This window comes from Cimex lectularius, unplaced genomic scaffold (genome assembly GCF_000648675.2).
Source record: "Cimex lectularius strain Harlan isolate CLEC.00 unplaced genomic scaffold, Clec_2.1 scaffold16, whole genome shotgun sequence".
NCBI classification, from domain to species: Eukaryota; Metazoa; Arthropoda; class Insecta; order Hemiptera; family Cimicidae; genus Cimex; species Cimex lectularius.
The window spans coordinates 1,052,271-1,067,635 of NW_019392679.1; the positions used below are offsets into that span (position 1 = coordinate 1,052,271).

The 15,365-nt window shown below is 42.2% G+C and overlaps 1 protein-coding gene across 1 annotated transcript in view; it reads left to right on the forward strand.

Moving 5' to 3' along the window:
* LOC106661424 (filaggrin) overlaps positions 1-14,921 on the forward strand; it is a 36,402-nt gene extending 21,481 nt beyond the window's left edge. Inside the window, exons 3-9 of the mRNA XM_014384795.2 lie at positions 5,505-5,549; positions 5,616-5,816; positions 5,876-6,145; positions 6,220-6,486; positions 6,547-7,551; positions 7,614-14,109; positions 14,177-14,921. Coding sequence (XP_014240281.1) covers positions 5,505-5,549; positions 5,616-5,816; positions 5,876-6,145; positions 6,220-6,486; positions 6,547-7,551; positions 7,614-14,109; positions 14,177-14,282 — 8,390 coding nt within the window. The 3' untranslated portion in view covers positions 14,283-14,921. The remainder of the gene's footprint in view (positions 1-5,504; positions 5,550-5,615; positions 5,817-5,875; positions 6,146-6,219; positions 6,487-6,546; positions 7,552-7,613; positions 14,110-14,176) is intronic.
* The last annotated feature ends 444 nt before the right edge of the window (positions 14,922-15,365 follow it).

Sequence of the window (15,365 nt, forward strand, 5' to 3'; positions counted from 1 at the left end):
AAACGACGCCAATAAAATCCTAAGCCTAGATAATTTGATGTCCGTGGTCTATCTTTACAACCGGACTGACTACGGACCAACACGGTAACGAGGCTCGTAACAAAATGAAGAACCGTGCGATAATTGTTTTAAAAAAATCAAGTCCGCTAGAACAAGACACTTACATATACTGAAATCTGGGTGTTGTAATTTTATAGCTTCTTCGGCAATTTTTCATCCTGTCAGATAAAACTTTGGAGACAATGGGAAAAGAAAAACGAGTTTTCTTTCCTTCCTGTATTGTTTGTTTGAGGTTAAACTTGATACCGTTTGATATGGATATTTAACTTCAAGAGTTTTGGTCGGATCTTCCGAGATGGTTAAATCGATTTGTAACCCGAGGTAAATCCCATGTTGACACTCAGACCGTGTAATCAATCCCAACACGGAGGTCAGTTTTTAAAGCCGACTTCCTCCATCGATCAAGGAAGCTCGTCCACAATGGCCAGCGCATGATCCCGAGGGCACCGACCTCCAACTCCTCAGAGGATTAATTATTCGCATTCCTTATAATTAGCTGCAGGTGACAGAACCCGGCCATTACAACTTCCGGGCGAGTTCATTTGGCTATCGCGTATAAATTCGAACATATGCAAATTTGATTTACTGCCGATAAAAAGATTTAGAAAACCGGGTCCGACCGGCCGGCTCTAACGGGCCGCGGCTGGGAACACTGTTAGTCACAGGGCTGCGTCAAATTTCATCTCTGACAGCCACGCATTCACCGTGTCTGAATTAACGGGTTAAAAACAACTCCAATTTGGAAGTTTCAAAAATCCCCGCGCAGCAATGTAACAAGAGTTTTGACCTTCTCCTAATCATGTTGTATTTCGACATTTCGCCATCTTCGGTTGTGCGTTTGTCATCAATACATATAATGAACTTTGAAGACAAGGTTTGGCCTGTGTGTTCTTTTCTACTCAAGCCCACCACTGAAGATGGAAAAATGCCGAAATGCGTCTGATAGGCAGAAACGGCCAAAATGTCCAGACAAAATTGATCTGAAACGAACGATAAACGCGTTCATCTCACCGCAGGCTTTGAGAAATAATCTCACAGTACTCACCTCGTTAGAAATCGCCCGTTCGACGGGAACTCGAACTCGATTCTGCATAGTTAAACCGGGATAACAAGATAAGCCGTAAACAACTGGAGATCCTCTGAACACGGCTATGGGATCATTGCAAATTTGGAAATCCTCGAAACCGGTTTCCAGCCGTCCTAACGGAACCCAGCACGGGAACGGCTATTTGATATTCGTCTATTATTAGAAAGTCAGTTTAAATGTAACATTTTCTGCCGGGTTTGATTAATTTCTTCAAAGCGTATTTGCCAATCATATTTATTTAAAAAACTCGTGTTGGGAATTTTTTACAAAAGTTCTAATTTGTTGTTAAAGCTCTTCTGCAACCGGGGGGTATTTTTTATCGCCGGCTCGCCCACCTAGGAAGTAGTTAATCGCCGGCAAAGGGAGGTCAAGATTATTTGGTACGAATGTGAACGGAGACAGATCGATGAAATCAGGACGTCAGGGCCCGTTCCAGGGGGAGAGTAACAACGCGCGGTTGTGATGGATGTTCCGTCGCTGCTAATGGTCTAAGTGTGGGGCCGAGTCAAGGCTGTCGGGATGAGGTTATGGGGTTTGTGTTATGTACGTGACGACTCGGCTCGGCCAAATAGACCGTGTGACACTGTCCGTGCTGCCGCGTGACCGGCATGGATCCATCGTTCGGCAGACACCTTCCCACACTCTCCTCGGACGGTCGCCGTTCTTCGCCAAATTACACTTCGCCAATTCAATCCGGACACGGCTTTCTCGCCGATGGACGTCTAATCCACGATCATCCCTTTAATTCCTCCCACACGTTCGGGTGTTGAATACGCGAAGAACCATCTTAGCGGCTTTGCCCCATTCTTGTTATACCTTGTTTTTTTTCTTTCATTGCTAGGCGGCTAAATTCTCTCTTCGATCCAATAATGTTTTTATTATTATTATTAAATGGTCTTCAACCACTTTGGGTTATTTAGGCCGGTTAATCGATAGACAGGTAAAAGCCGCTGTCAAATGGTCGGACGTGGAGTAGGAAAGGAAGGGCTTGTCAGGGAACACCATCCAAAGAACAGCTCAGCCAGCGCCGCCATCAGGACTGACTTAAGCACTCTTCTTTTATGTTTACGGTTTTTTTAAGGATGTGGATAAAAACCATTTACATCGCATTTATTATGGAAAAATCCACATCCACCCCAACAGAACAGAGTACTCATCCGATTCGCCAAGCACCCCGAACGAACCATCTGCCGAAGACGCACCCCCACACACAAACCTCAAAATCTCCTCCCCCCTCGATCCCAATTTTACTTTACTGTATTTCTTTTATCAACTCCGTTCTTTATAAAAATTTAAAGAAGGAAACAAGAGGGGGCACCATCGCCCAGCATCTCATGCAAGGAATCTGGAAATTCAAACCTTCACCTTTCTGTGGTATAACAGTAACATGTGGTCAATTCCTCTTAGGCATAGACTCCAAGTTGCGCGTCATTGTTGAGGGGCTGAATCTCGTTTGAATCAGGACTCCTGATTCAAAGAAGATTCACCCCGCAACATGTCCCCTGTCAGGAGTGTATTGCGGGTCTACGTGATACAAGATTTTAAGTCCCATCGAATCGGGATTCAATGATACATTGTTAAGAGGACGCATGTTCCGAGGAGTTGCTAGTTTCACGGTAGGGAAAACTGAATTTCTAAATTTTGTGTTTTCTTTAAACGCCTTCAGCGCAACCATTTGCAAAAGATTTTCAAACTCGTCATCCTTGAAATGTTGACGAATCCCATTCCAGCCTCATTGTGTCAAAAAGATCGCGGTATGTATCATTGTTGTTACTAGAAAATTTTCTGACCCATGTCTTCTTTGATTTCTATTTTTAATTAATAATTACAATGACAAAGAAACACCCGCGAGGCCTAACTCCTGAGACATTTTCTAGGGGTGTATTGTAGGGGGCAGCCCCCAACAAAGACGCGCAACTTTGACCCTAGTGTGGACTAATCTTAACATATCAAACAATTAGGTAAGGATGACATGGCCATTATCAGTCCTGGCATGTTTGATCCTGAGTCTTTAAAGTGCCATTTCGTATCTTTTACTTGCATGGTACGATAGCCATTTCTGCGTTAATCTTTTATTTCCCCTAATTTATTGTCGGTTGTTGTCTCCCATTTGCCAAAAGTGGGAATTCCTCTTTCTCAGAAGGGACGTGTATTCATGGGGACCTAATTCGTTCAACGCTATCCCAGAACTAGATGTTCTTTGGCACCCAGGTCGGCTTTCTCATTTCCACGTCCTCCACAGTGCCCAAGGAACCACGCGAAACATATTCTGACCCGCACAGGGAATGGAAATATCCCTCACCCAAGAATTCCGAATTTCCGGAAGGAACCCAGGAAATCCGAGAATTTATCGGTTCAGTTTATCAGGGTTGATAAGGAATTCGTGCAGATAACCGTATTTGAATAGTGATGCCAGGACATTTTAGGGCTTTGGATATCGCTAGCAATTCCGCTCTTATCGAATATCAATTTAAAATAAATAATAAATTTGATTAGTTACAACAGCTGAACCTGAGACAATTTACACTGCTTGAGCCGACAGTGAAAATACAATAAGGTTTCTGCATTTCGCTGAGCACTTTAATTACGTTTGAATGCTAACAACCGCCGAAGGTCTCGGTTCATGACTGCCGATAGAAGTCGGGACGCGTTTCCGACGGAGGTTGTTCCAAGTACGCCGGAATCGGAATATCTCCGGCATCGTGAGAATCGCTTCTGGCTCGCCTTGAAGGGCGAGGATGTACTTAATATCAATAATAAGCCACAGTCACGTCCCTAGAAGACGATTAGGATGGACGGTTCCATTTTAGCACAATTACAGGAAAAAACTATAACCATCTTCACTCAGGGTCCACATCGCTCTTAGATATGAAGACTCGTTCTTTAAACACTGAAGCATAAAACAAAAAATGTTTCACAATCGTTTTCAATGGTTTTCCTTCGTATTTCTTGTCGCACATGAATATACATTATGGTATCGGGAACGCTCTTGCACGCTCAAGATCGAGCCCTTACGACCAGTTTATTATACAAACGAAATAGTTTTTTTTTTTTTTGCATTACATAAATTAATTATACGTAGCAGACCAATAACGAAATCTTTTTTGCTTATTACTGGACAAGCTTCTAAACGGGCTTTTGACAAGATTTGTAAAGTAACGAAGTGACGTCTGTGGCCGCGACGGCGCGTTGACTCGACGCTCATCACTGTAAAGGTCCCGGGTTCGAATCCAGCATCCATTCCAACCCAACAAATGCCCTAACCATCCCAAAGTTATTTGGGTTCATAGTTTAACCTTGCAATAAAGACTGCAGAAAATGTATGCGATCTGAACTATGTCACTATTTTATGTATGAAATGTTCAGACAAACAATGGAAAAGGAATTTTTATTAATATAAGTAATAATGCTCAATTAATTATACACAATTTTTTTTCCAAAATGAAAAATTTGTGTCACAGGCGGGATTCGAACCCACGATCTTCGGCTCAATACTCCGCTGCTCTACCACTTGAGCTACCGTGACTTCGATCGCCCATGCCACAAACTTCTCATTTCGACTGCCCGATTTAATTCTAATCATAAGCAAATCGCGGCTTCATATAAAAACACTTTTTATTAACGATTATACTAGATTAGCGGAACTGCGTACGATTCACAGGTGTGATTCTAGATTAATACTAAATTTTATCAACCTCTATTAAAAATATAAATACTCAATTAATTATACACAATTTTTTTCGAAATGAAAAATTTGTGTCACAGGCGGGATTCGAACCCACGACTTTCGGCTCAATACGCCGCTGCTCTACCACTTGAGCTACCGTGACTTCCATCGCCCATGCCACATGAAAAAAAAATTGTGTATAATTAATTGAGTATTTATATATTTAATAGAAGCTGATAAAATTTAGTATAAGTAATAATAATTAATTTAATGTTGGTTCTGCCGTCACGTCTTTGCTTTCATAATAGTTGCAACATCGAACTAAGGAGGTAAAAGTCATTTACTTACGTTATTTATTCTTTTTATGTGTCTTGGTTGAAATGAAAAAGCAAGTGTCACGAGCGGGATTCGAACCCCTGACCTTCGGCTCAATATGCCATTGCTCTAACCACTTGAACTATCGTGACTTCGATCCACTCGGATACCAACACTCTCAACCTACAACCTTTCAAATTTTCCCCCTTTTTGCCAGTTTTAGGCCAATAAACATAAATGGGTTATTTATTCTCAGAAGCACCAAAAACAAGACAATGACTAATGTAATCCTTTCTTTTAGTGGATATGATTGATATTTGTTGATTAATATGTCAATTAGAAAATCATAAATCAGTGTAAACCTTTATGTTTCAGCACCTGTCTACGATGAGGAACAAGGTCTAGTACCATCCACAGCAGGTAAAATAAAATGCACCTTATTAACTATTTAAAACAGTATTTTTAACACCATGTTTAAATTTACAGGGGATGGCTGTTATTACAATTTTGTACATTACGAGGAAGGGGATAGGATTTTAACGAATGAACCGTGTCTGAATTGTACTTGTTCCAACAAGATGTTGATGTGCTACCTGAGGGTCTGCCCGTTCATGAGGGCAGTAGGTCAAGACTGCACTATAGAAAAGAAACCGGACCAGTGCTGCCCGGTGGTAACTTGCCCACAAGGTATTTTCTATTGTTTATTATGATTTTCATAAGCGTCCTTAATTTCGGATTGTCTTCAGTTCCAGTTGCCCTGTTGACAAGCACAACCACAACCTCACCGTCGACATCCACGGCAGTAGGAATGCTTGATAACTACGGCTGTACTCTCGAAGATAATACTTTTTATCCCGACGGTGCTCAGGTTCCATCCCACCCTACAAGACCTTGTGAACTCTGCTACTGCATAAGAAACCACACAGCATGTATTATGCAAGAATGTACCTTAAATGTTGATGGATACAAACCAGTATATCAAGATGGCGTATGTTGCCCTGTTAGATACGCTTTTGGTACAGTTTAAAAAAATATTGAAATACTTAAAACTTGTGATTTTTGTTCTAACAAACATTTGAATTTTTTTTAGAAAGCACAGAGGTAAGCACAACCCCAAGGCCCACTCCTGGCCATGTTGCACCCAATGGATCTCAGACTTGTTTCGGTCACAATGGCACACTGTTCCGTGATGGTGAATTGATGGATAACTTCAGCTCGAACCCTTGTAAAAGGTGCTACTGCATGTCAGGCATAGTTGTATGTGCTGTGAGAGATTGTGGTGCCCCTATGGAAGGAACTGACTGTGAACCGATTGAACCAGAGGAAGGACAATGTTGTCCTAGCTCATACCGATGTGGTATGTCCATTTATTATAAATGTTTTTAAATCACCGATTAATTTTTTATTTTCCCCCCAGCTAATGGAATAGTTCCTGCACCATCATTACCAGAGAAAGAACATCATTACACAAGTAACAACGAAAAAGAAGAAAACCATAACATAGCAGATTCAAGCGCTAGCGAATCTATCCCTAGTGTAGAAAATGAGAATGTCCCTGAAGGTTTTGGAACTGGAGAAAAAGTTGGAGGTTTGAAACCGGAAAATACAGAAAGCCACGATTCAGAACCTTTGACACCCACATCTGATGAAGCTGCACAGGTTATACCAGAAGGTACAGAAGAAGTTAAACCATCTGAATCTACTGAGAAAGTCCACAGCCTCGAAGTCACCTCAGAGCTGCCAGTCGATACTGAATCAGTGCACACTCATACTGTAAACAAAGAGCAAGAGGGAGATGTTGACAGAGAATCCACTGAACATGAAACGAGTCCAACAGAGACACCTGTATCTCATGGAGAAATGGGCCAAGATGCGCAGAAGCCAACCACTCAGGAGGAATATCAAGAAAATGTTGAAGGATCACATGTCAATGAAGAACATTCAACACTTACACCTCACACTGAAACCTCACCATTAGATGACAAAAATGAATCACCTCAAACACTTGAAGAGACATCAACACCAGGACTTGAATCCAGTTCTGCAGAAACTGGTCCTACTGTAGCACCCAACGGAGAGCAGCCTGAAGGTGTCTTGACTCCGCAACAGACAAAACCTAGCGACCATCTTACATCAAATGAAATTCCTGAATCTGTTTCGCTACCTTCTGAAGACAATTCCGAGTTGGAACCGATTGAATCAGCTAGGATTCCCGGTGAAGGAAGCTGTTTAGTTGATGGAAAGACATATGCTCCCAACTCTGAAGTCCCCAAAAGTAACCCATGCCATAAAATATGCCACTGTGTAAATTCAATTGTGCAATGTGAGCAAGTGAAATGTCCTCCTCTTCCACCCTCTGCAGTATATTCGAATTGTTTCCCAATTGAAACTCCAGGTTCCTGCTGCCCTACTTTCATGTGTGGTAAGAACCTTTATCTGTAAATCTATTACATTATTGTTATCTAACATATTAATTTTTTCCAGACCAAAAACCATCCGATGCACCAGAAATTCAAAATCAAGTCAGTATTGATAAAATTGACATGAGTATTGATGAGGATGGTCACCTTAGCGCAACGCCTCAAGAGACGACCTCTCACCCACCCCAACAAGGATTTACAGAAAGCACCGACCAAGTAACTGTTGTTCCTGGAAAAACTGATGATGTTCCTTTGGTACATGGTGGAGAGTCGGCTTTCCACGGTGGATCTGAAACTGTTTCTGCAGAAGAAAACAAACTATCACAAAATGGAGAGTCTGCTGCAGAACATGTAGAATTCGAGGATAAAACTGAAGAAACCCATTTACCAGAAAATACAGAAACTGGCTTAAGTGATAACAAGAACCAGAAAGAAGCACACACTGAAACAACGCAAAAACCTGTCGAAGAAGAAACCAGACCAGTTTCCAGTTTAGGATCAGAGTCCCATACCGAAAAACCGGAGTCTGATTTTGGACAAATTCACCATCTAGACGGGTCAAGTCCCCAAGTAGAAAATGCTAATCACGAATCAGATTTCTCTCAGACCTCTGACAGTGAGCATGAACCATCCGATAATGAAAAATCTCAGCCTGAAGTTACAACAGAAACTCATGAATCTCACCAAACCCACCCACCGACAACTGAAGTAGAGGGTCAAGAAGAACATTCCAACCAAGCATCTGATAATACAGAATCGCAACCTGAACCTGAAACAGAGCATCAAGAATCACACCCTACACAACCCCCAACTAACGAAGAATCTCAACCTGAACCTGAAACAGAGCATCAAGAATCACACCCTACACAACCCCCAACTAACGAAGAATCTCAACCTGAACCTGAAACAGAGCATCAAGAATCACACCCTACACAACCGCTTCCAGATGAAGAATCTCAACATGGTCATGAAGCAGACAGTCAAGAAACACACCCTACACAGCCACTTCCACATGAAGAATCTCAACATGGACATGAAGCAGGCAGTCAAGAAACACATCCTACGCAACCGCTGACTAGTGAAGAATCGAGCCCAGAGTCTGATGTAGAGAGCCATGAAGAGCATCCCAACCAACCTGCTGATAATGGAGAATCTCGACCTCATCCTGTAACAGTTAGTCACGAGGAACAATCTACTCAAACACCAACCAATGAAGAATCTAGCCCTCAAACTGAAGTAGAGGGTCATGAAGAACATTCCCACCTCACTTCTGATAATGAAGAATCTCAACCTGAACATGAAACAGAAAGTCACGGGGAACAGTACATTCACATGCATGGTGAAGATCATAAATTAGCTGAAGAAGGAGCACCTGCACAGTCTGCTTCTAGTGAACCAACAACTGTACTCAACGAAATGGAAGGCCAAGAAAAACACACCACTCAGTCTTATAACAAGGAAGAACTTCAACCTGAATCTGAAAGAGATCAAACTCAAGAATTGCAATCGCTTGGTCAAGAAGAAGAAGAAAGTAACAAACCACATTCTGAATCATCCAGCAATGAAGAACCTCAGCCTGAATCCGAAAAACACACTGAACATACTGAAGCTCCACACATTTCTCATCCAGAGCCCAGTCTACCTCCTTCTGAAGAGGAAAGTGATGTGACACATTCTACACATACACACGACGGTGAAGAACTTCATCCCGGATCGAGTGAAGATTCAGATTTAAATGAAGGACCAACCCAACAAGCTGAAATGTTAAGTAATGAATCACCACATTCAACCCAAGCCACTCTCACAGAAGACCATCAAACTGAATCTGAACGAGGAAATACAGAATTACCCTCTACACAACCAACTTTTCATAAAGAATCTGAAACCCAGTCTGAAGTGGGAAATGATGAAGTTCATCCCACCCTAGTCGCTGACAATGAAAAGTTTCCAAGTGAACCAACAACTGTTTCCTCTGAAGGAGAAAGTCAATCACACACTTTACAACCCCCAACATATGAAGAATCTCACACCCAGACTGAAGAAGTAAATAACGTCCAAGAGCCCGTTCATGGAGAGTTTCAACCAAATTCAGAGACGGAAGTTGAAAATACTGAGCCTCATCTCACCCAACACTCTGACAGTGAAAAATCTCAGGCTGAAGCAAGCCAAGAATCACACACTACTCTACCGACGACCAATGAAGAATCCAGCCCTGCCTCTGAAGAAGTGAGTCATGAACACCATTCTGACCATGTCTCTGATGAAGACAAAACCCAGCCGGAAACTGAAGAAGCAAGTCAAGAATCTCACACCACTGTATCGACGACCAGTGAAGAGACCAGCCCACACTCTGAAGTAGTGAGTCACGAACAACATTCCGATCATGTTTCCGATAAGGAAGAAACCCAGCCTGAAACTGATGAAGCAAGTCAGGAATCTCACACCCCTGTATCAACGACCGGTGAAGAGTCCAGCCCACACTCTGAAGTAGTGAGCCATGAACAACATTCTGATCATGTTTCCGATAAGGAAGAAACCCAGCCTGAAACTGATGAAGCAAGTCAGGAATCTCACACCACTGTATCAACGACCGGTGAAGAGTCCAGTCCACACTCTGAAGTAGAGAGTCACGAACAACATTCCGATCATATCTCTGATAAGGAAGAAACCCAGCCTGAAACTGATGAAGCAAGTCAAGAATCTCACACCACTGTATCGACGACCAGTGAAGAGTCCAGTCCACACTCTGAAGTAGTGAGTCACGAACAACATTCCGATGATGTTTCCGATAAGGAAGAAACCCAGCCTGTAACTGATGAAGCAAGTCAGGAATCTCACACCACAGTGTCGACAACCGGTGAAGAGTCCAGTCCACATTCTGAAGTAGTGAGTCATGAACATTCTGATCATGTCTTCGATAAGGAAGAAACCCAGCCTGAAACTGGTGAAGCAAGTCAGGAATCTCATACCACTGTATCGACGACCAGTGAAGAGTCCAGCCCTCACCCTGAAGGAGAAAGTCATTCACAGCAAGTGCACACTGGTGAGGAGCAACCTGAATTTGAGAAAGAAAGTGAAGGAGTGCATCCGGCACAGGCTGCTTCCGAGGAAACGTCTACCCCACTATCTGAAGAGGAAAGTCACGTGGCATCTTCTCCACCAACTTTCAGTGAAAATGTTGATGCTGAACATGAACTGCATCCTACCCAATCTAAAAACGAAAACGATTTTAACAACCAAGTACCACTGGAAGACAAACATGGCGAAACTGCATCTGCTGAACCTGAAGTTTCAACAAGTGAACAAGGCTTTAGTGAAAATCATCTAGAACATGAAGAACATGTGGAACATGCACCAGAAAAAACAACACAAGAGACTGATAGACATGATGAATCATTGACTGAGTCTAATGTTAAGCATAATGGCCATGTAACTGAATCAGTTGATGTTGAACATGAAGTTCCGACAACCGAAGGTCTGAGCTATAGCTCTACAGAAAGCCAAACCCATGATAATGCTGAAACTTCTCATCATGAAGAAATGTCATCACTGTCGCCAGAACATCCAGTTGGTGAAGAGTCATCATCCGAAGCTTCATTTGAAGTACCTGTAGATGTTACATCAGAAGGCCCAACATTCTTTGATAATGCACACGATTCAAACAAACATGACAGTGCGAATGAATTTACTCCAGATGCATCAACCGAACAAAATGAAGAACATGTTGAGCAAAGTGAAGTAAGTTCTCCACAAACACCCTCACATGAAGTAGATGCTTCAACTCATTCATCTGAACAAGATGTCCATCAGGAATCTCCGAATGTAGTCAGCGGTGTTGCTTCACAATCTGAAGGACATGTGAGCAGCGATGAAAGTTCTTCTCAAGAACAAGTTACTTCTCTTCCAGTTGTGGATCATTCTGAGTCGATGCAGACATCTTCAGAAACACCTGCATTCTCTCACAGTGAATCGCCTGAAAACGAGGAACTAGAATCATCAAAACAAAATCCTACTACACTTGCCCCTGAACATGAAAGCGTCAGTTTTCATAATGAACCCTCACAATCAAAACCTGATGAGAGTCATCAAGAGAGTTCATCGCACCAAGGAGAAGAACTGGCTGAAACTGAGCACACAGAAAATGCACCAGTCGGTGGCACGGGAGAATATGATCAGGGTTTGCCTAATGTGGAGGATCAAGCTGAAAGCGTCCATGGACCTCATGAGGAGCAACAAGGAGTATTTAATCTAGACGACCTCCATCAACCACCAATGAACGTTCCTGAAGAAGAGATGCATACACCATTAACCGAGCAAGAGACGCCCACGGATGTCACTCATGAACAGAATGTAGATTTACATGAAAACACTGACGATCAATCACACGGTAATGATGTGAACGTCGTATCACACACTGAATCAGCTAGTCCACATGAATCTGTAGATGATAGTGAAACTTCACCTTCTGATGATAAACAAACGGTGACGCACGTTGAAGAAACCAAAGTTCCTGAACATCTTCCCATTGAAAACCAACTATTAGAATCAACAGAACCTAGTTTAGATAATAAATTTGAATACAACGTTCACATGACTGAAGCAGAACATGTGGAACAGCCTCTTGACAATCAAGATTCTAGTCCTGTGCCAGCAGAAGGAGAAGCTCAGCCTGAAGTGCCAAAGCCTGATTCCAGCGAACCTCCATCAGAAAATTCTCCAGAATCAGACAGAGCTGAAGTTCATGAAAGTCAAAATGAACCGGATGAACACAAAGTTGGAGTTTCTGACAGTACTATGCCTGAAGTTCCTGTAGAAGAGCATTTCCAAGAAGCCGACAATCAGTCAGAAACTCACCCTGTTGCACCAGAGGATTCAGAACATCAAAAGGAGCCATCGCACGAACTTGGTGAAGAGGTCCAAGAACACACGCCTGAACATGAAGTGGAACTGCCACATGAAAATGAAGAGCATCATGAAGAATCAACACCACAGCATGAAGTTGTTATGGAAGAAAATAAATCCACGTTAGAAGGACAAGAACCATCCGAAACGTCAACTGAAAGTCATGAAAAACATCCGGATCAACAAGAATTTACTCTTGAGGTTCATGAAGAAGAACCCAGCCAAACTGAAGAACACGTTTCTCCTTCGGAAGATCAAGTTTCTCCATCAGAAGAACCCTTTTCTCCATCAGAAGAACACGTTTCTCCATCAGAAGAACACGTTTCTCCATCAGAAGAACAAACGGTATCTCCTGTAGAAGAACATAAGGAAGAAGGTGAAACATCCCATTCTGAAGTTCCAACCAAAGACCATGAACTACCTGTTCAACATGAAGTTGTAAGCGAAACTGTGAAACCTGAAACCACATCAGAAACAGATGAACATCCAGAACATAGCTCTGAGACCCCTCTTGAGCATTCGCATGAAGTTCAAACAGAAGAACCACAATTACAAAGCCATCATGAAGAAACAACGTCAGATGTAGAACACGACAAGCTTGAAGAAAATACACATCCCGTCGAAGAAATGCAAACAGTAGAGGTGACCGGACACGACACTCAAACTGAACATCATGTTGAATTGCCTGTGGAATCTCATCAAACAGAAGGGCCTTCAACTCATGACGAATTCCATTCAGAAGATGGGGTTGCACCTCAACCAGAACAGCCTGTAGAAGTAGAAGAGCTCGTAACCAAACCAGAAGACCATCAAAATGAACACAAAGAAACAACAACCCAACATGAAGAAAACACAGATCAGCATTCTGTAGAACACCACCAAGGCGAAGAGGTTCCATTAGAACACGACTCTCTTGGAGAAGGATCACACACTGAATCTCACGTAGAAAATAGTACTCAGCAGCCCTTTCTTTTGGAATCTGACGACTCTGGTCCATCAGTTGGTGAATCAGATAAAGTTGAAGTTGCACCTGATACGCACTCCACTGAAACATCGCATGTAACCGAACCTTCATCCCCGCCTCCGACTGTCTTGCCAAGTTCGACCGAGCACCCTCATCCAAGCGAACATAAACCTGGCACTCACCCCTTATTCCCCAGTTGGTCTCAAAAACCTTTCGAGCATCAAACTTCACAACCAGAAGTACCGCATAATCAAGAAGAAACGCATTACCCTTCAGGCCTAGAACCAGACTACGAAGAAGAAGATGGAACGAGCTACGGACCCGGAACGTGTAGATATGGTGGGAAAGTGTACCTTTCAGCGCAGCAAATCCCCAGGGAAGACCCTTGCGACTTCTGCTTCTGCTTTAGAAGCGATGTGATCTGTTTGCAACAGAGCTGCCCACCGCCAATTAAAGGTTGCTATCAAGAAACGATCAAAGGCTTCTGCTGCCCACGATACGAATGCCACGTATCCACCGCCACTGTATTAAACATTACCACAACGACCACAACAACGACAACGACTCTTCCGCCTCACTTCTTAGCCCATGCTTACAACGGTGCAGCTGTAAAACAAGGATGCCAGGTCAATGGCGTCGCTTACAGCGTAGGACAAAGAATACCTTCTACATCTGGTCCATGCTTAGAATGCAGGTAATGTATTATTATTTTAATTCATAATTAACCTAGTATGAAATGTTTTATTGGTTTTTATTTTTAGATGTGGAGGAAATGGCCAAATGGATTGTGATCCAACCCTGTGTGGGCCGCAAGAAGCTTTGTTGAGACAAGTGATGGATGCCGCCGCCGTAAGTAAGAGGAGGTGAGCCACGCACGATTCCAACAAAGAAGGTGCCATTCTCAGCTCAACAACCCATGACTGACGTGATACAGACGTATCACAAAGGACTGATCATAAAATTAACGAATACGATGAGCATTTATATTCTTCAAGTGTTTAAGGGGCCATAAAGACTTTAAACGAGTGAAGCCCACGTGTGTTAAAATAATGTATTTATAAATTTAGCCAGTTTGTATTCTGGTTCCCAAAATCTCATTTTAATTGGGCACCACAAGTTTTGAAGCCTACTTGTTTGACTGGTCGAATTCTGCCAATTTTAAAAAAATTTATTTACATTTTCTTTAAATTACTAGGCATGCGAATGATTTCTACCACTCGAACATAGGCTTATTTGTAAATTATATTTGCTATTTTAGGTTGGAAGTAGTCTAAGTTATTTATGTAAACATTCAAACTATTAAAGAAAAAAGAAAAGGACCTACAATAAGTAAATGTGATTTAATATGTGTGATTAAATGTTGTAAAAGACGATTGTGCACTACAAGCGTACGTGCAATATTTTCACCTTTTTATACTTTTTGCTAATTTACTAGACCTTATAGAAACGTATATGAACCATTTTTTGGAATAGTGCAGGATTAAACATGTTCATACATTCTCAATATTTATTTTCCTTATTTATTTCCTTCAAAATCAATTCCATCTCTGACAACTTCATCTTCAACATAGAAAATTCAAGCTTCAACTTTTTTCACGGGTTCTGTAAAGTTAATTATCAGCGCCTGAAGCTATTTGGAGAAGTGTGTCCTGGGTTTAATTTAAAAGCAAAAAAATAATAATAAATCATTGAAGAGCGTAAGTAGCTGCAAAAGTTTACGAGTGGACATGGTGCTCTTCACTGTAAGGTAAAGTTCCCGGGTTCGAATACTGCAGCTAGCATTCAAACCCGACATAATTTTTTTTTTTCAAAAACACTGGTGGGGCCTCTCCTCTATTTGTGAGCATGAGTGATCTCTCATCCTAAATCCCAGGAACAGTCGACAGCTCTTTTTGCTGATGATGTGGCTACATTGAGCACAGGGGAAACCAGCGCAGAGGTACAACAGAC